This window comes from Silurus aristotelis (assembly GCF_946808225.1).
Source record: "Silurus aristotelis genome assembly, chromosome: 17".
Lineage (NCBI taxonomy): Eukaryota > Metazoa > Chordata > Actinopteri > Siluriformes > Siluridae > Silurus > Silurus aristotelis.
Genome location: NC_139590.1, coordinates 7,522,103 through 7,549,450, shown reverse-complemented (window position 1 = coordinate 7,549,450; position 27,348 = coordinate 7,522,103). Strand labels below are relative to the sequence as shown.

Genomic DNA, 27,348 nt, shown 5'->3' with positions numbered 1-27,348 from the left:
AAAACCAAAGGTTGTCATTACTTCTCTTTATTTACCCTGATCCAGTTGCTCAGACAGACATTATGTAAATTATGTAAATTATCATTACAACAAATGGAACTTTTGCTTTGTTTCCACACGGACGGTTTTACATGCCGGATGTGTGCATCATGGCGGATTTTGGTGCTCGATTTAAAACCGGAAAAATTATTTGTCTGTGTTTTCTCTTTATTTTATATATGAATAAAGAAAAAGCATAAGGAATAAATGGATGTTGCATTGAAGGTTTATAATTAGTTTTTTTTTTATTAAAACTTGTCAAAAACAAATGCATTAATCGCATGTTAAATGCTGTGTGAATGTATTGTTAAGGACACACTATAGTAATGTGAACTTTGCGTACCTGTAAAAATGAGTTCATATACACAGATGGACCTAAAGGTCTGCCTGTGAGCTTTAACGGATCCTCAAAATACATTAATGGGTTTGTAGACACCTTAAATCACACACACCATGTGTTTTTCCCCACATGCTTGTGGAAAAACGTTGCCACGATGCTGGAAACATGCAGTAGTATGGAATGTCTGTGTATGTTGTAATGTTACCATTTTCCTTCAGTGGAACTCAGGACCCAAAGATAACAGTAAATATACAAGTTTCACTGTGGATACATTAAAAACTAAAAACGAGCAAAGCAGAAATATTACATTTTATAATATTGCTATTAGCATCACTTTTTTTTATTTATAACCAATGCAAATGCTATTACAGAGCATGTACAGTAATGGGCGTTCACCTCTTTTTAAAGAATTTCAGTCACCTCCTTCAGTGACCCGACTCCAAGGAAGTGTCTTTGACAGTCCAAATCTTTAAACAAAAATGGCTGAAGCAGTTTTTAAACCATTTTGATTTCCCAAACATGGCTACCATTATGATATAAATGTGTTTATCAGACATGGTGTTTCTCGTCTAAAGATTACTCTTAGAATGTGGGAGAAACCCTGTCCTAAATCAGTGTACGCATAGCTCCCACCTTGAATTAAACACCATGCTGAAAAGAGAAATGAACTAAGGTTGCTCATGAAGGTTCGACCGCTGTCCTACACGGGCGTTCCCTCCCGTTTCTGCTGTTCCTGGCTGCGGAAGTACTCTTTGCTGAGAAGCACATCTCGTTTAAGAGGTAGGCTGGGTTCAGGGAGGGTGCTCGCGTCGACGTCGAGCTCCTTTGCTTGCTGCGCTAAGATCATGGCACGTAGGAGCGGTGGGTAGCGAGCATGTCGGACGGGGGGTTCGGGGACCGCCTCGAAGCGTGTAAAGGCCTCTTCTGTGTGTTTGGGTATCAAGCGCCAGTCGTGATACATGACCTTATCGATCTCTTTCTCAATGCTTTCTTCTTTACCTGGAACACAATGCAAAGGCAGTGCATTTATAATATCTAATGTTCATGAGATCAAACCAGATGTGGATGTCTGTACATATTGACCACAGGAATTTTAACTATTTAGTGGTTATTTTAAGTAGAACCTCACATCCAGATTTATGGTATAGACCAAAGATCTCACACTGCGCCCACCTTTTGTAACGACCCTCTGAAAAATGCCAGTGACATATTTTGAAAATTTCATTTTAAATGTTTAATGTTATAAGTTTTACTCACTGTATTTGAAAAAAGGTTGGCTTTTAAACTAAAATGTCTATTTGTTAGATTCACCCACCAACCAACAGAATGATAATTGCAATTTAACGTAAATATTTTGATGTCAATAGCAATTATTATGAGAAAAACATCATTATGTTAGTAATAATGGTCTTTAAATAGGCTATGTCTCTTGAAATGTAATGTTCATATATCTGTTCAGTGAATAACAAAATAATATACTAACTTAGCATTAGTAGGCATAATAAATACATTTAAAATCATAATAAAATCCTCACAGCTCACCTTTAAAAGTCAAAATCCCCCATGCTTTCCCATGGTCCATATTCTACAAAAAAAAAAATAAATCAAGGCAAATCAAATCAATAACTTCCTAATCATTCTTAAAAAAAATGCTTTCCATACATGTTTGACCTCTTTTTAAATAGCCAGACTTTACAAACACAGAATTAAACACTGAAAACGTTAAATACCTCTGCTGTGTAGTCTACTTTCACTTTAGTTATCTTCCAGTAGCAGGGCTCTGTGTGTTCCTCCAGCCATGATTTCCGCGTAAAGATTCGTCCCATGCCGAACAAGCGCATGCCAGCCAGGAGCCGAAAGAGCGGAGTCTCCCGCTGTACGTCCTGCCAAGCCAACACTGGTAGCTTCTTACCGGTGAGCGGGCGAGTCATGGTTTCGTAGTCCAGGGCATAACGTTGTGAATCTCGCGGACGATTTTTCAGCTCTTGATAAGCCCGGATCTTCCGAGCCATCTCAGCGATCAGTCTCACGCGCTTCTTTTTCACCATCGTGACTAAATTAGAACAGAAAAAAAAAGAGTCATGGTAAAGGTTAGCTCGCCATGTCTTTCAAAGACAGAAAGACATCCTGGCACTTCTGGTAGATGTCAAATTATGCATGCATGCGCATTCATTCATTCATTCATTCATTCATTCATTCATTCATTCATTCTGTCTGTCTGTCAGACCCAAAAACATCTCCACAATTGGCCAAAAGTAACACAAGAACACTAGTGTGTAGACTTGACATGGGGCTTCTTTCAAGCTCTGACTGTAAACTCATGAAGGTAATCAGTAACAGTCCTGGGATTCAACGGAACGAATTGCCGCCTAGATGTGATCAGCATTTGGGCTGATATCTGTCATATCCCTATCCATCCCTTTCTGTCATTATTTTGAAAAATATATTTTTTTATGTACTATTTTTGTTCATTTTATATTCTATTGACATGTTGGACAGTCGAAAAAGCATTTGACTACATGTCGTACTTTGTATGAATGTGCAAGTGACACATACAATTTTATTTGATTGTTTTCTTTGAAAAGAACTGAGATTGTGAAAATCAGTCGCAGGCATGATGAGGTGGATTTTTTCTCTATTCCCCCCCCCCCCCCCAATAAATCATTTAAAGGTTAAAGCAAAATTTTCTAATTAAAGTACAAATAACATAAAAGGAGAGATGAGCACAAGAGACATAGTATGTTTAATAATCTTTTGGCTTGACCAAAAGCATTATTAGGTCTGCTAATCAAAGAATACTTAACGTAAACTTGATAAAGCACTAAAGATTAAACGCAAAACAAAAATACACTACGATTGCTTTTCTGCTTGAGTTTGTGTGTGTGTGTGAGAGATATCACTTTTGTTTTGATACCATTATGGCATGAATTGCACAGTCCTGACAGCTTCACTGTTCAACCAGTGGTAGTAGATGTTTACCCCTCATATACAATATAATTTAAAGCCTCGCACTTCATATTTACAATCTTTAAGTACCAGTTTCTCAGTTATAATAAAGAATATATGGCAGTTACTGACACCTATGGTGTTGTGTTGTTGGATATAGTACTTTGCTCACCATCCCATCATGCAAAATCATTTAAAAAGATCACATTGTACTGTATAGCATTATTTACTAGGGCCTTAAAAGTGTGCTTGTAGCTAAACTGTAATAACGATGAACATATGCAATGTCTGATCTGATCTAATATCACAAATCCATCCTCGATCATTACAGACCCCACAGACATCACGTGTAGATTTCGAACAAATGATCTACATGAAACCAACGATATCAGAGCCAAACAGCACACTGCTAGAAAAAGTTGACCTATAAAATAACATGCACATTTGATCATAATGATTATGACAAAAACAGGTTTCTCTTACTGCTTTATTTGACTTCAGAGATTTGACTTGACCTCAACAAACGTAAGTTCCGGCCCCGTGGTAGCAAATGAAACGTTCCGTTCGGAAACACGGCTTTAGTTCTGAGGGTTCCTAGCTGGCCTCGTAATATGACGCGAAAAAAAGGAAATTAACAACCAAAATGTAATTTATGTAAAATTTGTAGTAAAAAAAAACATTATCCCGAACAAACACATTTCTTTGTGATAGTTGATGAGGTAAAACTACGACATGGGGTCGTTTGCAGCTACTGCAAACGTTTGCAGCTACGTTTGCAGCTACTGTTTACTGTTTACGTAGCTTGAGTGCATTACTGCATGAACACAATCCTATACAATTATTTGGATATTACAGGAATATTAAAAAGAGCATCTTGATTAAATATTGGAGCAAAAAGCTTCTATTCATGAACTTCCCATCATCCGTACTGACATTATTTCTAGGCCCACTTTTTTTTTTAGTCTTTGAGGCTTGAAGTGAAACCCATTTAAGTCGATTTCAGGTCTAATGACTGTAAATGTCTGACTTTCTTTCGGCTTCTCCCATTAGGGGTCGCTACAGCGGATCCTCCGCACGTTTGATTTGGCACATGTTTTACGCTGGATGCCCTTCCTAACGCAACCCTCCCCAATTTATCCGGGCTTGGGACCGGCACTGAGAGTGGCTGGGGATGGTTCCCTGACCGGGGATCGAACCCGGGTCACAGCGGTGAGAGCGCTGCATCTTAACCACTAGACCACCGGGGGACCTAACTTTCTTTCGGCTTCTCCCGTTAGGGGTCGCCACAGCGGATCCTCTGCACGTTTGATTCGGCACATGTTTTTACGCTGGATGCCCTTCCTAACGCAACCCTCCCCAATTTATCCGGGCTTGGGACCGGCACTAAGAGTGGCTGGGGATGGTTCCCTGACCGGGGATCGAACCCGGATCGAACCCGGGTCGCAGCGGTGAGAGCGCTGCATCTTAACCACTAGACCACCAGGGGACCTAATGACTGTAAATGTCTAATGACTGTAAAAGACTCAACAATAAATATGATAAATTAATCTGATGACAATTTGTACTTTTCAGCCCTTTTGCCAAAAACCCAAACCACAGACCTCACAACGAGAACCACTAACCCACTACTCTGGATAAGACCGATTCTGAAGTATCAATACTTTTTATACTAGTGTTGATAAAGTATCACATTAAAATATATGTTCTACCTAAGATTTTGTAAACAACTTTGTTTATTTATTTGCTTCACACAATTGGGAACTATTCCTTCTTCCTTTTTGCCTTTATTAAAACAACCAATTCAGCATTCTGCCCCTCAGTCATATATCTTGGTTGCTGCATCATCTGAAATATAGGTGTAACGATACACTTGTTTGTACTGAACCATTTTAGTACAGGACTTTTGGTACGGTGCACACGTGTACCGAATGCAATTTTTGTTGCAGAATATAGTTAAACTCAAAGCTCCCTCAGTAACATGTTAAATGCACTCTTTTTTGTTGTTTTTTTTGCACTTTTTTATTATATTAATCAAATTGATTTATATATTTATATCACTATACTGTCATAAAAACGTTGTTTGGAGTAGCGCAGTGTCACTGTCTAGGGATATGGATATATATACTCAACTTAATCAATATAATAAAAAAAGTGTATTGCATTAATTTGATTTATTCCATTTTTTATATATTTTATTTATTATTTAAACCAAGCATTTTATTTAAAATTGTTTTAATTAAGGCAAACTGTTGATGTTCAGAAATGTTAATAAACAGTATTAATAAAAATAGACAAGCATTTTGCAAGCAAAATGTGAATTTTGTGTACATTAGGTGTTACACCCCTAATCTATAATCATATTAAAAACATTTCATATACATATTGGTATTGCCTATACTTATTGATTGAAACTTGTCTTTAAAATACTGGTATCACCTATCTTTTTATTATACATGTGCACTTCATTGGTTTATAAATAGTAATGGTAGCTCAGTAAATCTTAGTCCTGGTCTTACAGTACCTGTGGCCTGGGGTGCTGCTGATGTCTTTAAATTCAGGTTAGTGTGTGTTGATAATCTTCCGGGTAGATTTGATGATCAAATCCCACTCATAAGCGGAAGAAATGCTAGCACATTATTTCTATGAGAAAAATTAAGTCGGTCTCCTTAATGCATTTGAATTAAAACTCAATCTACACCACTTCAGCATCTACAGATGGTAAGTGTTGCTCCAGTTGAAAGGGGAGAGCAGGATGATGAGGATATTTGTGTGCGATTTGTCAAGCAATGTTGATAAGTAAAGGAAAATGAATTATAACAAGCCTTGATCATGTTGCCTTGTGCACTAAGAGAAACTGAACACAACTGGAGTAAAAAAAAGGATTATGAACTTTAGGTTTCTAACGTAACCTCGGTTCTCTAATAACAGGAGTGAGGTATCTCACTATGGGAATCGCCTCGGGCGTGAACAATCCTGGAAGCATCAATCACACCACATCTGTCGGCTGACAGACCAATCACGACAGTGATGCGGGAGTCCCGCCTCCCTATATACACCGCTGCTGCGGTTCCTGCCTCATTCTCACATATCTCTTCTCCGTGCACTGCAAGGAGGGAAGTGTGGTGAGATACCTCACTCCTGTTATCAGAGAACCGGGGTTACGTAGGTACCCTAAAGATTTTCTTTCGAACATTCGTTCGGTATCTCACTATGGGATATAGACAACTCCCGTATTGCAGATATGCTGTCCGAAGCAGGTGTCAACCAACTCAGTGATGTGATAAAAAGAGATAACCACTCTCACCGAAGAGAGTGGAAAAGTGAGAGAAATGACAAACAACCGATCCACGATGTTACCATCATCCGTTGTCATTCCCTTTCATATACACGTATACATGTCCAAAATACGTATATTTTATAAATATATATATATATATATATATATATATATATATATATATATATATATATATATATATATATATATATACACACACATACAATATATATACATATATGTATTACACACTCAGGACGGAATGAGCCAGCGAAGGCTCCGTGACATCCAGCCTATAAAAACGGACAAAAGTGTGCGGCGAAGCCCAGCATGCTGCCGCACAGATGTCCTGAATCGAACACCCTTAAAAAGCGCCCACGAAGTGGCCAAGCCTCGGGTACTATGAGCCCTCAGTCCTTCCGGAGGGTTAAGACCCACGCTATTATAACTCATTATAATAGCCTCCACGAGCCAATGGAACAGGCGCTGACGGGAAACGGGACTTCCCTCACGGGAATCAGCCCATGAAACAAACAGCTGATTACTCCGTCTCAATCCCTTCGTCCTGTCAACATAGTGATGTAACGCACGGACAGGACACAGACAGTGAAGTCGCTCCTCCTCCGCTGAGGAAAAAGGAGGCGGATGAAAAGCCATTAAATCAACCTGTCTGCAGGCGAAAGCTGACTCGCTCACCTTAGGGATAAATGCCGGATTAGTCTTGAGAGCCCCTCGCGAGAAAGCCAAAGCAAACCACATACAGGAGTTATGAACAGACGAAGCATGAAGTTCACTAACCTGCTTCGCGGTAGAAAGAGCCAATAACAAAGCAACCTTTAGCCAAAGGAGCTTTAAATCAATACTCCCTATCGGCTCAAAAGGAGACTAAGAGAGCGCGCTCAGGACCACGGACAGATCCCATGGCGGAACCAGCGGCTTGGAGAACGTGCTCAGGTGCCGCGCCCCCTTCATAAACCTGCACACGAGCGGGTGATGACTGATAGTATTACCGTCAATCCCTACGTGGCATGCAGAAACAGCGGCGAGATAAACCTTAACGGTTGAAAAAGCCCTGCCCTTATCCAAAAGTTCTTGCAAAAAGCATAACACATCTGCCACAGAACAGTGAAAAGAGACGATATGTCTCTGTGCACACCATAGTTCAAACACATTCTATTTCCTATCATATGCAGAGCGTGTCGAAGCTGCTCTCGCATTCTGAATCGTCTCAATCACCCTCGGAGGCAAACCAGCAACACTAAGATTCATCCTCTCATGGGCCAGGCCCAGAGAGCTACTCTGTCCGGTGCCGGGTGAAAAATCGAGAGGAGATCCCTGCGCAACAGGAGAGGCCAGGGTCGATCGTGCAGGAGTTGGAATATCTCCGTCAGCCACACTTTCCCTGGCCAGTTCGGAGCGATTAGTATTACAGAGTGACCGCCTTCTCGTACTCTTTGTAGAGTCGGCACGATCCATAGGTGCACCGTTTCTCGCCAGAGAAAAGAACAGAGGGCAATGAATGTTTTCGTGCAAGGCGAAGAGATCTACGGCGGCCCGGCCGAATCTCTCCCATAAGATGGAGAGACCACTCCCCGTACAGGGGATTTCTCCATGACAAGAGATCCGCCCCCGCATTCAACACTCCCGGCACATTAGTCGCTCGCAGCGACAGGAAATGCTCCATACCCCACACCATAAGATCTCGCGCTAGACGGTGAAGTCGAGGAGAGCGCGTTCCACCCTGGCGATTTATGTACGCCACCGCCCTCGTGTTGTCTGATCTGACCAATACGTGGTGACTCCGAAGAAACTGCATGAAATGTTTCAAAGCTAGAAACACCGTTAACAGCTCCAGAAAGTTTATGTGCGCGCACTGAAGCGAAACGGGCCATTTCCCTTTCGCCAACCTGCCTTTGCACACCGCACCCCAACCTGCGATTTCTCCAGGGATGGAGGGTGCGTAAGCACAGTGACGTCACCATCACCTTGCGATTGAGGTGGCCCTTCGGACATAAGCGCTGTGCCGTAACCCAGCACTGAAAGTCTCTCATTCGCAACAGTCCCAACGGTATGACAGACACTGCCAAAGCCATCAGCCCCAGCAGGCGTAAGCAGAGTCTGAATGAAACTGTCCTTCCTCTCTGGAAAAGATAGAAACAACTCTGAATCGACCTGATGCGCTTTTCTAATAGAAAAGCCTGATACAGGTCTGAGTTCAATCTGAGACCCAGGTATATTATTTCCTGTGTGGGCACCAAGCAGTTTTTTGTCTGGTTTATCCTGAAACCTAAGCCAGCCAGGTGGGACAGAAGCACACCCGTATTCACCTCCGCTTGCTGCCGTGACTGAGCGCAGAGAAGGAGATCGTCCAAATACGCTGACACTCTTAAACCCGTCGTTCTTAACGGAGATAGTGCAGCTTCGACACATTTAGTAAAGATCCGCGGGGCTAGAGCTAGCCTGAACGGAACCGCCAAATATTCGTAGGCTGTGCCCTGATAGGCAAAGCGTAGGAATTTCCTGTGTGCTGGATAAATGCTTACGTGGTAATACGCGTCCTTCAGATCCACTGACGTAAACCAGTCTCTGGGACGAATAACACTGTACAAAGCTTTCAATGTGAGCATCTTGAACTTGTACTTTCTGAGGTGTTTGTTGAGGTTCCGTAAATCCAGAATGGGACGGAGACCCCTCCCCTTTCTTGGGAACGACAAAGTACCGGGAATAAAAGCCGAGCTGGCTGTCCTCTCGCGGCACCGATCGAATTACCCCTTTGCTCAGTAAGGAGGTTATTTCATCCTCCAAAACCTGAGCAGATTCGCCCTCTGCTGTCGACCAAATCACGCCGCTGAAAAGCGGTGGTCTCACGGCAAATTGCAGGCGATATCCCCTCTGTATTGTGGAATATACCCAATGATGAACTGCCAACTCTCCGCGCAAGCAGAGAGCGGGCCTCTGTGGCTCTCGCTTACAGACGGCGCGGTGGCACCATCTGGCGGCGGAGCCGGGGGTTGCAACTCTGATTCGACTTCTTTCATTGTGTGTGTGTGGATTTTTTCACTTTTCCCCTTTATTACACACATCTGTGCCCTCGGCCCACTGCCTGGATGCACAGAACAAATCTTTAATATTTTTGAACGAACATGGAACATACTGCTCTCTCTCTTGCATAACCCCGCGGGAGGAGAGGGGAGAAATAACTTTCCGGGCACTGGGGGAACTGGTGCCAACACTCCAACCGGAGAAATTTTGTTCGTCGAACACTTTTTTTGAAACGCTCCCCAACGCCTTTAACTGGAGGAGGAGGATAAGACTCTTGAGATGAGTCGAGGGGTGCTACAGAAACTCAGAGAGTGCTGCCACCTCTCTTTTGACCCAGTATCAGACCACAGGTTAGGTCGCCCGCCTTTTCTTCCCTCCACTGGGCGATGCCTAGCAGCTGCCGCTGCAAAAGAGGTCTTGTTCCTGGGCTGGGGCTGTTTCTGGCGAGCCTCCCCGCGCATTGACTGCTGGGGTGGGGGTTGCCTAGGGGCCCCGAAACAGGCTGTCTCTTTCTGGACGCAGGGGCGAAATATGAATGTGTGGGTTGGGGAGGGCGAGCAGGAGGCTTTCTTGGGAGACATGCCTCAAACCATCCTTCTTACGAAGGTCGCATTGCTGGCGCATATTCGCCACCGCAGCCCCGAAAAGGACTTTCGGCTCTATCGGGGCATCAGGGAACTCCACCTTCTCCCTCTCCGATAAGCCTTTCAACACCAACCACAGGGCTCTTTCGCCAACCACAGCGAGGCCCATGCTGCGGCCGCAGCTCTGGACCACTCCCCTAGAAGAACGTAGGTTGAGATCCGCAATGACGCAGATTTCTTTCCACAAGGCTGAATCTGGTGACCCAGCATCAATCTGCCTCTCCATCTCCTCCATGAGCTCTGCCTGGTAAGCCATGAGCATTGAGGTGGCATTCAGAGCTCTAACCACCAGGGCCGAGGAGCGGTAGATCTTCTGGAAAAGGGAGGCGGACAGCCTTTCTGTACGTCCTGGCAGAGAAGGGGAGGAGGAGGATTGAGCAGCTCGTCGATTTGGGTGGAGGTGGCTAGCCACCGACAGCTCCATGGGGGGGGGTTGTACATCCCCAAAGCCTCCATATCGTGCACCTCCAGTCTAGAGAAACCCTTAATGGGCACTCTATGCGAGAAGGGTTTGTCCCAAAAACGACGCATTTCTGTGACACACGCCGGTACAGCAGGAATCAGCTGCTTAACTGGGGAAGTGCGTGATGGCAGCCTCTTCCCATCATATAAATCCCTCTCAGCGTCGTGATGCACCTGCTGAGATGGCCATTCGATGGAAATCTTCCAAATCTTCCTCCAAAAAATGAGCGACCTCATCATCTTCCTCTCCCTCACCCTTGTTATCAATTAGAGAGTTTGATTCAAAGAGTGAAGGAAGGACAGGAGAAACCTCGTCCATCAACTCTCCCCAGCTGCACTGTGCTTGCGAAGCAGCCTCGTCCCTCTCTGCGGGCAGCGGAGAGAGACATGGGTCCCCTCCTAAGCACACAATGCACAGGGGATGAGAGTCTTTTACCGAGATCGTAGACCCGCATGCACATGGATGAACTCGCAGTCGCCGTAACGGAGGTACAATCACCGGAAAAAAGAAAACAACGAGATCACCACGTCGTGCTTCTCGAAACGGGTCTCGAACGATATTCTAATACTCGCTTGACGCGATGTGAAAAGAAAATAAGGAAAGAAACAGCAGAAGGGAATATCCGCTTTGACAGTGGATATTCTCCTCAAGAAGCAGCCGCGCTCGGAGAAGTACCTTAATGGCCTGTCTGTGAACAGTTAAGCGACCGCCCCCAGAGGATCTGCTGAGGATAGCTTCCTAAAAGGATCTTCACGGGGGAAGAGAACGAGAATGAGGCAGGGACCGTCAGCAGCGGTGTATATAGGGATCACGCATCACTGTCGTGATTGGTCTGTCAGCCGACAGACGTGGTGTGATTGATGCTTCCAGGATTGGTCACGCCCGAGGCGATTCCCATAGTGAGATACCGAACGAATGTTTGAAAGAGAACCATGAACTACATTATGCATCAGTCTCTGCACGCAACACATGTCATGTCATGTCAATGATCACTCACACCTGAATAACATGCTAGTACCTGTATATAACTTTATTGTTCACAGCTTTATTTTTCATGTTTGTCTTTCCAAAGGTGTTTTTGGTTCATGTTCTTACTCGTCACTGCCCCACACACAGAAAGTATTTTTTTCATCCTTTGTCGTACAAGCTAAATTTATAGTTATTTATGTCTGTACTTTTGAGATTTACAGTTGGAGCCACATTCCTTGTGTGTGTCAACACACTTGGCCAATAAACCTGATTCTGATCCTCCATAGGTAATGACCTTTAAAAAAAAAAATAAAATTATGAAGTAACTTGCTATGTTGCTCTTGTTTTCTGCTGAATCTGATGGGGGGGAAGGTTCAAGGGCACTTCTTGAATATATAGGACAGCAGAACTGATCTGATCTTGTAGCTGTGAGAGCTCTTAAAGTCAGATGTTTCCTTTGAGTGGATTTATTATGAGGACAGGTGTACCAATGTAACATGCTGAGTAAACAGCTACAAGGCACAATCACGTCCACCATTTGGGAAATCTTACTCATGCCTGTATACAAACAAAGGCTGAAAAAGCAAGCACCAGTTCAAAGGAAGGTAGTGCTGGACTGACAAATCTGTGGCCGCTTTGCAGGACACTTTAGATGTTGCAGAATGGGACATGTTCAGGCGCAGCTCTGATGACGTCAAAATGTATACGGAAGCAGTTGTGGGATTAGTCAGGAAACTAATGGATGATACAGTACAATAACCATCATCAGAAGGTTTCCCAACCAGTCCCGAAGAATCCCAACCCATCCTGCCTCAACGACTATCACACTGTAGCCCTAACCTCAGTAGTGATGAAGTGCTTTGAAAGACGGGTCAAATAATTAATTACTGCATCATTACCTGACACACCGGATCCTCTACAATTCTCTCCAAAACCGCTCTATTGAGGATGCCATTATGCATCTTCTCCACACAACAATACGCCACCTGGAATGCAAAAAACAGAATTATGTGAAAATGTGGTTTGTGGACCACTGTTCAGCATTTAACACCATAATTCCCTACACGTTCACTTCTAAGTTGGAGGTCCCAAGACAGCTCACCGCTGTGTCAGTGGATCTCTCCTAACAGACAGACCACAAGCCGTATTAGTGGACAAACACACCTCATCCTCCCTAACCTTTAACACTGGAGCTCCTCAAGGTTGTGTTCTGAGCCCCCTGCTATACTGGTGACTGTGTGGTCACATCCAACTCCACCACCATCATCAAGTTTGCTGATGACACTGTTGGGGTGGGCCTGATCTCCAACAATGACGGGACTGCCTACCTACTCTTTAAAAACCTGAAGAGAACAATCTTCACCTGAACGTCAGCAAGACTAATGAGTTCATAGTGAACTTCAAAATGAAGCAGGAGCGGTCATACTAACCACTTAATATCAACGGAAATCCAGTGGAGAGAATGGACATTTTCCAGTACCTGAGTATTCACATAATGCAGGATCTGTCATGGTCCTGTTACAGCAACACCCTTTTGAAAAAGCCCCAGCAGCGTCTGTACCATCTGAGACACCTAAGGGACTTTAAACTTCCCTCTCAAGGGCTAAAGACTTTCTATATCTGCACCATTGAGAGAGTCCTGACAGGTAGCATCACTTCCTGGTTTGGGAACAGCAACATGCAGGACAGACGAGCCCTCCAGAGGGTGGTGTGGTCAGCTAAGTGTACCATCTGCACCGAGTTCCCTAACCTGCAAGACATCTACAGCACGCATTACCATTCCAGGGCCAGGAAGATTGTGAAAGAACTCAGCCATCCCAACAATGGACTCTATTGTCTGTTGCGTTCAAGGAAACGCTTCCACTCCTTGAAGGCAAACACAAAGAGAATTAGGAGGAGCTTCTTCCCGCAGGCCATTCGGAGTCTAAACCAGGAAACACCCAGCACCTAATACCTGGATTTCTCTGGACTGCCACAGCACAGTGTCACTTTTATACTGCACATGGACACTTTAATGACCTGCCTACGTTAAAAGGGCAATGGAATGTTGTTTTGTTTGGACAATAATAAAGATAGTGCTGCACCACCATTATTACTGTATAGAAAGTGAAGGAGGGTGACCTTGACCTGAAATCACACCAGATATCTAAAAAAGTTATACATTTTTTGACAGTAGGGGATGTGGACATCCTCAGCTTCAGAAGGAAAAAAGGAGGGTTTAACCTGCAGGTAGCAGGTGATGATTATCACCTGTGTGTCATTATTGCTAGCATTTGGGCGTTTAAGTTTTTTAGGGAATGATGTGACTCAGAAAGAGAGAGAGAGAGAGAGAGAGAGAGAGAGAGAGAGAGAGAGAGAGAGAGCTGTAACTTAAACTTTTGCATAGGTTTTGTGTAAATTGAAGGAAAAACAAATAAAAAAATTACAATGCTCATTAAAAAAAATCACTTTTCCAGAATTCTCCTTCACACACACTATTAGACAAAGGGCTAAAAAATGGCTAGTCCATATTGTAAGAAGGCTTATAATGTGGACCTTGACATAACATAAAACATTGAATTTCAATATTCACCTTCAGCCATCAGACAACATACAGTTGAGATGTAAAACGTTTGAACAGAATAATGGGTGTATATTGTTATTACTTTGTCTTAAATATGTAAAATTTTCCATCAGATACTCATCAGTAAAAACTGATGAGTAAAACTGGGTAAAAGAAGGCCATGTCAGCATTCCTTCGTCTTGTACCACACATTCCAACATAGGTATGTTGTAGTTACTGAAACATACATACTTCTTACTTACTTTCGAATAAGTCACACAGCACTAAGATATTAGTTCGAGTAGATATGTACACTGGGTATTAAAAAATCTGGCTACTTTTTTGGAAATGTCATGGCAATAAAGGTTGACTGGTTACGTAGCAGATAAAAATGGCTTAAAAAAAGCTTTTGGTTGCAGGCACTGAGGCAATAGCATTCTTATTATACCTCTAAAAGGGAAACGAGAGCGAGAGCTGGTTAGACAGGCTTTGCTGAAAGACTGACCTGAGACAGCCAACCGAGTGTCCTTGACAGTCACGTTTCGGTGTAGGCGTGTGTGTATATGCATATGTGCATGAGTGTGCTCAGATAGAATTGCTTCCTGGAATGTGAATACTCGTGCATGTAAGAGAAAAACAGAGACAGCATTTAATTGATCTATGAACTCCAACTGTCTATAATTCTGATCAATCAGCTCACACACTCAGAGCAGGAGAAACTCAGAGGGAGGGAGAGAGCAGAAGAGAGAGAGATTAGTCAGGACCTGAAAGGTGTTCTTGTTTTTCTTGTTTTCTGCATTTCTACATTTCTCTATAAGGCGTAAACAGAAGATGTGAGACTGACGCATATCTTCTTGTACGGTAAGATGTTAACTTATTAATCCATTTCAGTAATATGTTTTTTAACACAGTAGGTCTAAATTGTAATTCAGAAGCATTGACTGTATGTTGTTGAATGACCACCAGATATTTAGCAGTATATAAATAAATGTATTTATATACAGAGGCACAAATGTTTTCCAGTTTTAGGTTATTTGAGCTAACACATGTTACAAAATTGCTTTGATTGTGAACCTACTTTATGTTTCCCCTCAATATTTAAGTTGATAGTAACAAATTGGTAGATCTTTATAAAGCAAAAACCTGTTAACATTGATGCTAAACACCAAAGCTAGAACAGTTTTGCCATAAACGGAATGTAACTTGCGCAATCATTGGTTCTCAAATTTCATATAAAACAACCACAGTGTTTGTATAAGATTGCACACACTTACAGGATACGTCTTACACCTTTTTACAGGTTCTTTAGAATAAAAATTTACTACATTGATGGCATTTACAAGACGGCAGGCATAAAGACTTTTAAAGATTTATAGGTACAACATCCTGAAATATACCAGCAAAAATTTTTTTTAAGAAGCCCAAATTTTTTAAAACGTTTGCGAACCAATAGCCTTGATTATATCATTCTCTTAGATTTACATGTTCCTTGACACATAATTAAATGACATTTTTTACAGCAAATGAAAAAAAGAGACATTTGATATCAAGTCGAAATCCAAATTCCTGCTAATTGTGTCTTCTATTACCTGCATAAATACAACTGATACTGGCCTATGTTTTTATTTTACATCTGGTGTAGATCAGGTGGCTGTTTTTTCTTTTTAATTAAAGGAAGGTTACCAAAAACTGAGATGAGATAACATCACTTAGACTGGAAAGTTCCACTGCATTCTGTGGAGTGACAGAAATGCAGATTTTGGTGTTTACTTTGATCTAGCACGTCCACCTCTGTCTAACTAATGCTTTTTAGTTAAGATCTGAGATTCAAGAGAAACTGTCTGTTAAACCATACAATAAAATTCCTACTCTTCAAATCCTCTACGGAACCTGATTTAACTCATAAAGGACATAAAGACACGAATGACAAATTAACAGGGAATTTTTATATAACGTGTACAGTGTGCAGAATAAACACGGGTGAAATGCAGGTGCAAAAGTCTAATGCAAATAGACAAAGATGTTTAATTGTGTACTGAATAATGCATTTTAGTAGGAAATCAAACATGGCATGCTGTTAGTGGGAATGATGATTATTGTGTGATGCAGCCTATGTTACTGTTAAAATGTTGACGTCTATTATTTAGCTGTAACAGCATATTATCCTTCTACTTCTCCAACTACTTCGATTCATACTATTACTCTTACAACTCCTATGACACCTTCTCCAACTACGTACTACAACTAGTACTCATAGTACTACTGCAACTTCTAGTACTCATGTTCCTACTACTACTACTACCACTACTACTTCTACTAATACTACTACTACACCTTCAATGAATACTACTACTCCCAATACTACTAGTACTCCTAGTCCTACTGCAACTTCTATTACTCATACTATTATGAGTACTTTGTACCCTGCACACTGACAGTAGTCAAGTTGAATCTAATCTATTACTCTAACTACTCCTACAGTACTTCTACTACTACTCATGCTCTTACTCAAACTATACATACTATATCCCCAACTCCTCCTCCTATTAGTTCCACTACTTCTAGTACTTTTACTACCACTATTACTGCTAATACTTATACTATTACTATTATTTCTTCCACTATACCTACTACTACTCCAACTACTCTTACTACTCCTAGTCCTCATACTGCTACTGTAACCTACTAATTTAATACTCAAACTACTTATTCTCTTCCTCCTCTCCCTATAACTACTCTTAATTATGATCCTACATCTACTTTAACTACTTTAACTACTCATTGTATTACTTTAACTACTCATACTATACCTCCTCCTTCTCTTCCTTCTACTCTTAACTACTCTTAATAATACTCTTTTAACTAGTTTAACTACTAGTTTTAATATCATCCTCCTCCTTTCACTCCTCTTATGACTTCTACTATAAATTAAAATGAACAATTGTATGCATACCGTATAATGTGCTTTACAAACATCTGGCACATTTCAGATATTTTTTATTGATAGATCTTTATATACATATACACTCTTACAGCGCATTTTCACTGATCATGGCCTATTTATAAATTTGTTTGCTGTACATATATTTACATACTTAACCGCGCTATATGTACATCTGTTAGATGCTAAACTGCATTTTGTTGCTGTGTATTTGTACTATGCACTGACAATAGTATAATTGTTATATCTATTTATTTACTACCACTGCTTCTCAGAGGTGGGAAGTAATGAAGTGCAAATACTTCTTTACTGTACTTAAGTAGATTTTTCTGTTATCAGTTCTCTTCACTATTTCTCTTTTTTTATACCTTTAATACTTTCACTAATTAAATTTTTGACACAAATATCTGTACTTTCTGCTTCTTACTATTTACTATTATCTATTTTCTACTTTCTATTCTTTATTATTTAGTATTATTTATTTCCAAAACATTAGTTTTAATCTATTTGGTGACATGATCAATATTTTTTCATCTAATTGCGCACCAACCTGCCACTGGTGTATAATTTCCTGGCTATCACACACCACAGACGTACGCTAGCCAATGAAGCTAACAACAAGCAAGGCAAAAGCAACAAGGGGCTAATGCGTATGAGACAGAGGGAGTAGGTGATGTAAACATGACTGAGAACAGAGACATAGTAATAGTAGTAATGGCTACTTTTTTCTTAAAAGTACATGTCAGAGCCCATAATTCTTTACTTTTACTTTAGTGAAAAAGTGTAGTCAGTTACTATTTTAAAACATCTGAACTGATACTTGAGTGAAGGATGTGTGTACCTTTGCCAACTCTGCTGCTTCTACTCCTATTATATTTTTCAGATATTGCATGTGACAGGATGACCAGACAGCTAACTCACTACAGAGAAAACAGTTTGAATAATTGATATCTCTTTGTTTCTCTATAGATGAATCCCCCAGCAGTTGTTCCCCGAAAACATTCTTTACTCAGACCTTATTCTACAGAGGGCCGACCCCCTCATTCACGAGGTGTTTCCTTTATTTTACTGGCTGTTTGTGGAACAATTATTCTGTTCATTATTTGTTTATTTTCAACCAGCAAGGAATATGAGACATGCTCATGTTTTTCTTATGCATTTTCATTACATATTCTTTCCGCAGTGAATGGAAAGGAACGAGTTAGACAACCAGAACATGACGTGGTGTGTATGAACACGTTGTCAAGGCATATGTTCTATATGTATATATATGTTGGTGATGATTTACTTCACCATCTTTTGCAAATGTTTGTTTACAATCACAGTTCCACATAATCCATCCATCAGTGGAAAGGGACCACTAAATGTGTCCACTAAAAAAAGCTTAGCTCAGAAGCGACACTGCCTGTACTGTGTGGTGCTAACGTGTGAGCGTATGTGTGCAGTTTCTAAAAAAATGCATTTGAAACACATGATCTTATTGATGAAGCCTTGTGGAGTACAATTAATTGTTCAAGACTCCAGGTAACTGATTGAAAGAATGGGGGTTCAAACCCCAGTATTGCCAAGATGCTACTCTTGGGCTCATGAGCAAAGCCCTTAAACCCCCCTCTGTTCTCCAGGGGCACTGTATGATGGCTGTCCCTGCACTCTAAACCCCAGCTTTCTAACATTGCTGGGATATGCTATAAAAAGAAATTCATTGTGCTTTAATGTACATTGCATAATAATGTAATGTACTCCACTGATGAACACTGATGGGTGGAGGGGTATGATAGGGTTTCAGTTAGTACACAAAGTGTTTGCATTTATATGACAGGTGCATTTGATTTAGTGGCCACTGATTATAGCTAAGGTGGATGTGTATTATATTACATGGTAAAGAGCATACCGTGTGTCCCTCAGGAGCTGTTAAACCACTGCTTTTCTGATGTGGAGCGCTTCATGGCCCAACTGAAACTGGCAGCTGATGCTCAGCACACTCTGGAGCAAAACATGAAAAAAAACAAGAGCAGCAAGAAGAAGAAAAAGCAGGGCTGTAAGCGAGGAGTGAGACAAATTGATTGGGTTGTGTAATAGCAAGCCAACATGACTGTTTTTATATAATGACTGTGATGTGTGTGTGTGTGTGTGTGTGTGTGTGTGTGTGTGTGTGTGTATGCTGTAGATGATGTCATGGTGACAGAAGTAAGCCTTCCATCTAAGCAAGAGTTTGTGGACATTTTCCAGAAGATTAAATACTCATTCAATTTGCTGGTAATGTAATCACATAACAGTTTCTCATTTCTCGTTGTTATTATTACAATATAATAATAAGATTGTAATATTATTATGTTATAATATTAACCTAAAAAATATCAATAAAATAAAATTATATATATATAATTATTATAGGTTTTTTTTATTGATATTATAACAATAATAATATAATAATTGTAGTAGTACTAGAAGTAGTAATATTCTCCTTATTCTTTACATTGTTTTAGTTTTTTAAATACAGCACTGTTGCTTATTATTCTAGGACTGTTTGAAGACAGACATAGCAAATCCGAACTCTGAAGAGCTTCTACATCACCTGTTCATTCCTCTCTATCTGGTTAGTGTACACAGAAACTGACAGAAAATAATTACAGCTAATATCTCTTTATTAATTTACTTCACCTTCCCTACAATGAACTTGGAAAACCTTTCCAATGATGACTCCAGACTTTCATGCAATGATAATCAGCCGATCATACGGCAACAAAAAAAGTACATATTGTACATGATCAAAGTGTGGAAATGACACGTTTCTAGCAAGGTTTTAAGACACTTTCTTCTCATGATATGTGATGTTTACAGTATCAGTAACAGTAGCTCTAGCTTAAAAAACAGTAACAGTAGCTTTAGCTTAAAAAAGATTAAGAAAAATTACAAATGAATTTAACAGAGTTACAATTAATTTATAAATAGTTTTGACTGTAAAATTCATGAAACTGCTCTTCAAAAAGGCAGAAGATTAATAAGTCTTTATATAAAACTTTATGAATATAACGATGAATTCTGTGCCATGTATGTATGTGGGTTGCCAGATGGTCAAAACTACAGGTGGTCCTGACTTGGCAGCCGCTGTGTCCAGTCCTGCACTGACCAGTGGAGCCATTTCTCTCCTGCAGCAGAATCTCACGCATGAGGAGAAAGAGTTGTGGAGTTCTCTCGGCCCCAACTGGACCCAGGAAAAGTTAGTATCCCAGGTTTTTACTCATTTAAAAGGACATAAACCATTCTCCGTTTTCTGTAATATAAAGCCTGACTACAAAAATTATAATTACCCTCAATGGCACAATTCTCTATTTACAAAATAACTTTTAAAAGCTACACATTCAACATTATACATGGCGCTGAAACATTTTTGTGATCTAAATAGAGCCTCGGGGGACATTTTTGTATGTTTTTGTACTCTTAGTGTTTGTGCATGTGTGTGTGTGTGTGTGTGCGTGTGCGTGTGCGTGTGTGTGTGTGTGTGTGTATGTGTGTGTGTGTGTGTGTGTGTGTGTGTGTGTATGTGGGTGTGTGTGTATGTGGGTATGCTGTAGATGATGTCCTGGTGACAGAGGTCTAGAAGTCTTTGGACACTGAGCATCAGTCTCCTTTTGGATGACTCTTGATTTGGATAGTCCTCTTTAGACACAAGAAACATAAAAGAAACAATTTACAGACTGGTTTACAATCTGTGACATGACTGCACCATGAGCAGATTTTAAATTGCAAGAATTGCGATAATAAATGCTCCACATTTTTTTCCCAGTTTGCTTAATGCATTTACATTTAAAAGACTATATATATATTAGAGACTTACATAACAGGGGACCAAACCAACTTACAATTACCTCATTTGTACAATTCCTGCAAATACATATCAATCAATCAATCAATTTTTATTTATATAGCAAATAACATCTACCAGGTAGAACCTAGGTGCTAAACAAAGTGCAAGAGGCAATGTGCAAAACAGTAATAAAATTAGAATTAAAATAAAAGTAGTAAAATATACAATATCATAAAAAAAAAGTAAATTGTAAGAACTTAAAACAGAAGAGAAATAAAATAAGCATTAAAACACAACAATTAAAATAAATGTTCAGAAGCAGACAACTAAGCACACCCTCAACTAGACAACAAAGACTTTGGTGAATAAGTGGGTCTTTAGTTTAGCATTAAAAGTAGACAATTCCCTTTCAGAGGTGAGATCAGGAGGGAGGGAATTCCAAAGCTTAGGAGTCGCTACTGAGAAGGCACCATCACCCTACGATTTATATCTTGTTCTAGGCATTTTAAGCAAGACATGATTAGAGAACCTAAGAGTTCGGCCATGGGTGCGCAGATGGATAAGTTTAATTAAATAGATATGACTTCACTTAAATTGATATTAAATACATATGATACATGAGAACTTGAGGTGAATTGCCTTGTTTAAATGCCCAGCAGTGGGAGCTTGGCAAAGCTTAGGCTTGAACACAAAACCGTTGAATCAGAAGTCTGACATCTTAACCATTCAGCTACCATTTTCCTGCATATCTTTGACAGGTACCAACCAGAGAGAACGAAGGCTGGATTGTGCTCCAATGTAAAGACATGTAAATTGGCTAACCTCATATCTTTTATATAATTTTTGCTGTTGGCATGTAACAGGGCAACGTAACACACTATTAAAGCTCTATAATATATTAATATAAAATAATTTCTAATTTTGCTATCTAATGAATGTATCCAGACTGAACAACCACCATGTAGAGCACAAGCAGGTGATCGGGAATGTCTCTGTTCTCAGTCTTAGATCATTGTTTCCCTCTGTCTCATCCACGTTAGCCATATTTCTTGTTGCCGTCTGCCTTGCTTGTTGTTAGCTTCGTAAACTAGCCTACATCAGTGGTGTGTGAGAGCCAGTGGTAGGTGGAGAAAGCCTGACAATTACAAGAAATAGGTTGATGGGTTGCAAACGGAGCCCAAATAGATTAAAACTACAGTAACGAGCCTGGTTTGAAAATGTAAGTACAGATATTTGTATAAAAAAAAAATGTAATCAATGAAAGTAAAACGTTATCCGAATAATAAATAGTGAAGTCTGGCCTATAGACTATAGACTATTTGTTTCTTTTACATTCACTTGGTTTGGATGTTTAATTAATGATCAACATATAAGTGGTTCACAATATAAATTTCCATTTTGTATGATGTTGATTTTTGCTGATTTTCTGTTAAGTATGCATTGACATGTTGCAAATATGGGAGTGTCTAATATCCATATAGAAGGATTAAGTGTCTTTTGTGTGTGTGTGTGTGTGTGTGTGTGTGTGTGTGTGTGTGTGTGTGTGTGTGTGTGTGTGTGTGTGTCAGCTTCTGTACAAATTCTGATGCCTAAAGCAAAAACTAATAAACCAAGAACATCACACCCAAGAAAACCTTAATACTTTAATACCTTAATAACTGCTCAGCTGAACCTGACTAACACTATGATTATTCTACATTATAGCTAAGTCTCTGTGCATAATAATGTGATATATAATTTAGCCTAATTTGAAGTAAAAACACACACTTGTGTGTTTGACAGTTCACAGCATGCAAAATCAGCACCCCCATATACTCCGGTGTTTCTGGACGGTTGGAAGCCTGATGAACTCGATGCGAGCAGTCCGGCATTTAAAGATCCTCTCGAATCTCAGAACAGACAAGATGCCATGTTGAGAGACCCAAAGGTTTTTACCTTTACATTCACACGTACTTGATTTTTCATGTATCACTGTTTTCATTATATAATGCCTGTCGTTTTAGTTAGATATTAACCAGCCATCATCACCTGTCCAGCTCACAGAAGAAAGGTAAATGCTAACTATTGTGAGGCTTCACATACACATTTCATCCTGGTTTGATACACAGCTTATCAAATTATTTGGTCCCACAGCATTAGCTTATCAATTTATTTTACTGATGTTTTCTCATACACAGCTTCAAATCATAATCCGAAAACCTGTATTATTTTATAAAAGAGAAAATAATTGTGTTTGCTTTGTTGTGCAGTGCTGAAAATCCACTTCCTGACCAGGTGTACCGTTGCAGTTACGACTTTGTGGCCCGAAATAGTAGCGAGCTTTCAGTGCTACATGGTGAAACTCTTCAGGTACACACACACACACACACACACACACACACACACACACACACACACACACACACACACACACACACACACACTGCATTCAGCTTACTGAAAACTTTTAAGAACTGCCACATCGGTTTAAAATGTAATAAACTGTTTCAAAAATACATATTTTAATTATTATTATTATTATTATTATTATTATTATTTTATTAATTTGCAAAATGCAAAGTGAGCAAACTAAAAATATTTTTTTATCAAATCAATATTTGGAGTAACTTCACATTGGCATCAAAGCAGCATCAATTCTTACATTGCACACGTTTGTACACTTGCACAATGCCAAAAAGCCATACCTCAACTATGCATGAAAACATAGGAACTGGAGTGCAGAAAAAAGGCAGCAGGTGCTCTGGACTGATGAGTCAAAATTTGAAATGTTTGACTGTAGCTGGATGCTATTTGCTCACCAGGCAACAGTGTCTGCAGGCAACAGTGAAGCATGGTGGAGGTGTCCTTAATGCTGAGAAATACCGGCGGATACTTATCTGTCATGCAATACAATCAGAGAGGTGTCTGCTTGGCCCCAAACTTATTCTGCTGCACAGCAACAAACAACAAACATACAGCTAATAAAGTTAAGTGTCATTAAGAACTATCTTCAGCATAAAGAAGAACAAAAAGTCCTGGAAGTGATGGTTTGACTCTCACAGATCCGTGACCCCATCAACATTGAGTCTGTCTTTGATTACATGAAGAGACAGAAGGATTTGACAGAAGGACTTAATCCACAGAAGATCTGTGATTAGTTGCCCAAGATGTTTCGAACAACCTACCTGCTGATTTCCATTAAAAACTGTGTGCAAGTGTACCAAGAAGTATTGATGCTGTTCTGCAAGCAAAGCATGGTCACACCAAATATTTTTGCAAGCAATCCTACTTTACATCATTTCTTCACCCCTGCCTAAATCCTTTGCACAGCACTGTATAATATATAAAGTCTTTTGTACGTGTATATCTGTTCATGTCTCTTTTCTCTAGGTGTTGGATGCGTCTAAGAGGTGGTGGAAGTGCAGGAACAATTACGACCAGATTGGATTTGTTCCATCGAATATCCTGGAACCCATAAAAGAGACAGAGCCAGAGTACAGCGTGGTCATGCGCAAACCATCTACAGTAAGATTTATGCATTTTTCTGTGTAAAGACAAACACATACCTACTGTAAATACAGTCATTGCCATTGACCCAATGACATATACCATTAACCCATTTATCCCAATTTGTGAGTAATAATAATAACTTCTCAGAAGTTTGCCTGAGGAAAATTTTACCTCATTAACATAAAGTCAATATTTTGACTCTACAATTCCATTTACTTAGAATGTTCCCTTGTCTCCTTCGGGATTTGGGCGCTTTTCATATATGGCACCCAGTCCAGGGGAAGATCAGGTCCACATCGAGAACCGTCCCATCAGCATGCCACCAATAGGAAGTGATGGAGAGAGAGGTAAATTTTTTTTGCCCCAAAGTTTTAATTTCAATTTATGTTTCAGCTTTTTTTTCACATTTTAATCAAGAGCACATGTGGTAGGGCTACAGGGCTAAATGTGATAGTTGGAAAGTGGTAAAAGAGCACAAAACATGTGCTTGAGTTAAAGCAAATGCACTCTAGTTAAATAAAATGCTCCCGTTAAACTTTCATTTGAGTAAAAGTACAAAGTATTTGCCTTCAAATGCACTTAAGTACTCAAAGTACTATGATTTATTCGAGTTATAATGTCCTTATAATGAAATAAAGACACGGGTGTTCTGGCAGGTTGGGGTCAGGAGTTTCTTCTCCTTGAACAGTTGAACAGTTGATTCATTTGTACCAACTTTTAACCAATATTTAAAAATGATTCATTTAAACCACTCTTTATTAATGATTGTAGTTTTACACTCACTGTACATTAATTAATGTAACTGCAAATCAGATTTTTTTTTTTTTTTTGACAGTGAAAACTAATGAAGAAAAATTCCTCAATTAGTTAAAACAAAAATATCAATAGGTCAGGTTTCAGAATATAAATTCTGAATAAAATGTGAGGTTCTTTCAAATATATTTCTATCCTCAGTAATGCTCATGAATAATGAGCTCGCACAGCGACTGGCTAATGGGAGACCGGGACGGACTTTGGTTATCAACAAGGCCAATGACACAACAGTACCTCTCAACTACAACTCACTTCCAGATGAGGTACAGGAGTGGCTCAGAGGCAAAGGATTCAGTGATAAGTAAGGCTTTCTCTCCTATGTACGGTGTATCCACTAATACACACATTCACTTCAGGCACATATGTACACGCAACTAAGGTACATGTAAATCTGGTACATCTCTCTCTTCCTCTCAGCACAGCAACTAGAATGGGGGTCCTCACCGGCGCTCAGCTCTTCTCTCTGAGTAAGGAGGAGCTGTGCAAGGTTTCTCCTCAAGAGGGGGCCAGAGTTTACAGCCAGATCATGGTGCTAAAAGCTCAGCTGGAGGTGCCTTGCTTACACAAAAACACACAGAAATTGTATTGGGGTGATGCACGCAATATAACATATGCTTTTTTTATTTCTCACCTCTCAGACTAAAAATAATGCCACTGAGCTGCAAGCAGTGATGAGAAAACAAAAGATGAAAGTGGACCCCAGCATAGATGGAGAAGAACTTTGATTCATACACACACAAGCCCAGTTTATACTTAGGTAACATGTATTTGTCTACGTGTGCCACATTGCAGACAGAGGGGATGTGGGCAAGACAATGCAATGCTTTTTTTGCACTGTTTGTGCACCTTCTGTGGATTTTGTTTATATGGGTAATGTTCTTCCATACACATCTTGCATAAACAATAAAACCTAACAATGTATTGTATATAATAATACATTTCTTGATCACATCCAGTACTTTCATCTATTGTCCAGAGACAAGCTCTTGTTCCCCAACTACATTTTGAAAGTGAGGTCCATTAATAATATATACAGAACTACAGAACATGACAGAAGTATAAATCAGCACGCACACACACACACACACACACACACACACACACACACACACACACACACACACACACACACACACTTTTGTTTATTCATATTAATAAATTATACCTTCATCACCAGAAATCTACTCCCATCAATTGAATGCAACCGCTCCTGTCAATGATTTATCCAATAAATATATACATTTTAAAGAAAATAACTTTATTATTTAAGTGATTTTATTAAAGATGTTAAAGTTGCAGCCTTTAGATAAACTTCTGTGTGAATGTACTTATTTTTCTACATTCTATATACTGTACATGAAGCAGTGTGCCATGAAAACAACAGTAATTCCCAAATCCATTTATTACAGTCAGGTTATAACAGTTTGAAAGTAAAACAAATGTCATGTCTATATAAGCATGGAACACTTGACAAATGACTGTCTAAATTAATGTTTAAATTACAGTAAATTAAAGTGTCTATTAAATTGAACTTTTTGTATTCAGATTCCTGAATATATTTCTAAAATTCTGTGTACTTATCTATCAAATATAGATTGCAACAGTATATAGTATATACCTAAATAGTATATAATAAACTCAAATATAACCTAGGGAATATACCATGAATCTACAATTGTATACAATGATATAGAGATAATACAGCATGTACAATGTAGAAATGAACTGCATGATTCAACAGGGTTCAACAGGGGAAAAACACTTTGGGTGAAAGGCCGTCACTGAGTCTGCTGGTTCTGCTTGTAATGTTTCTGTATCTCTGTGTATGGAAGGAGACTGAACAGCTTGTAATTGGTAACCTTAGAAGTCCATAAAATTTTGTGCTTAATGCAGACACCTACTGTGTTTGACGGTGTCCAATTGCACGTAATTTGCTGTTACCTCAATTTTACTTTTTACCTGTTTTTAGGAAAAACATATCGAAAGAAATGTTGGCCTGTACATGTTTTCATTCCACCCATGCCGAAGCCAAACC

At 39.9% G+C, this 27,348-nt stretch overlaps 2 protein-coding genes across 3 annotated transcripts; one reads left to right on the top strand and one right to left on the bottom strand.

Moving 5' to 3' along the window:
* Window positions 1–676: 676 nt before the first annotated feature.
* Window positions 677–3,923, bottom strand: mrps34 (mitochondrial ribosomal protein S34). The gene is made up of 4 exons (XM_083567440.1): window positions 3,809–3,923; window positions 2,110–2,432; window positions 1,922–1,964; window positions 677–1,378 (listed from the first exon to the last, which is right to left on the bottom strand). The coding sequence occupies exons 2-4, from the start codon at window positions 2,425–2,427 to the stop codon at window positions 1,080–1,082; spliced, it is 660 nt and encodes a 219-aa protein (XP_083423566.1). The 5' UTR covers window positions 2,428–2,432; window positions 3,809–3,923; the 3' UTR covers window positions 677–1,079.
* Window positions 3,924–14,731: 10,808 nt separating this feature from the next.
* On the top strand, window positions 14,732–26,569 carry eps8l1a (EPS8 signaling adaptor L1a). 2 transcript variants are annotated; one of them, XM_083566181.1, is made up of 16 exons: window positions 14,821–14,839; window positions 15,041–15,123; window positions 18,173–18,254; window positions 18,387–18,427; window positions 19,109–19,241; window positions 19,371–19,459; window positions 19,725–19,799; window positions 20,275–20,423; window positions 22,794–22,938; window positions 23,015–23,061; window positions 23,261–23,360; window positions 24,381–24,515; window positions 24,721–24,847; window positions 25,455–25,614; window positions 25,731–25,863; window positions 25,952–26,569. In XM_083566181.1, exons 3-16 carry the CDS (start codon window positions 18,173–18,175, stop codon window positions 26,036–26,038), a joined length of 1,503 nt encoding a protein of 500 aa, XP_083422307.1. In that variant the 5' UTR covers window positions 14,821–14,839; window positions 15,041–15,123; the 3' UTR covers window positions 26,039–26,569. The 2 variants fall into 2 exon arrangements, with proteins under 2 accessions (XP_083422306.1, XP_083422307.1); XM_083566180.1 differs by having other exon boundaries at window positions 14,732–15,123.
* The last annotated feature ends 779 nt before the right edge of the window (window positions 26,570–27,348 follow it).

Bases quoted from the DNA above. Each gene is read 5' to 3' on its own strand.
- mrps34 (XM_083567440.1), bottom strand. From the start codon at position 2,427: ATGGTGAAAAAGAAGCGCGTGAGACTGATCGCTGAGATGGCTCGGAAG. The intron at 1,965-2,109 runs GTATTTAACGTT...TTTTTTTTGTAG, and splicing joins AAGTAGACTACACAGCAGAG to AATATGGACCATGGGAAAGC. The intron at 1,379-1,921 runs GTGAGCTGTGAG...ATTGTGTTCCAG, and splicing joins GGGGATTTTGACTTTTAAAG to GTAAAGAAGAAAGCATTGAG.
- eps8l1a (XM_083566180.1), top strand. From the start codon at position 18,173: ATGAATCCCCCAGCAGTTGTTCCCCGAAAACATTCTTTACTCAGACCT. The intron at 23,361-24,380 runs GTACACACACAC...TCTTTTCTCTAG, and splicing joins TACATGGTGAAACTCTTCAG to GTGTTGGATGCGTCTAAGAG. The intron at 24,848-25,454 runs GTAAATTTTTTT...TTCTATCCTCAG, and splicing joins AGGAAGTGATGGAGAGAGAG to TAATGCTCATGAATAATGAG.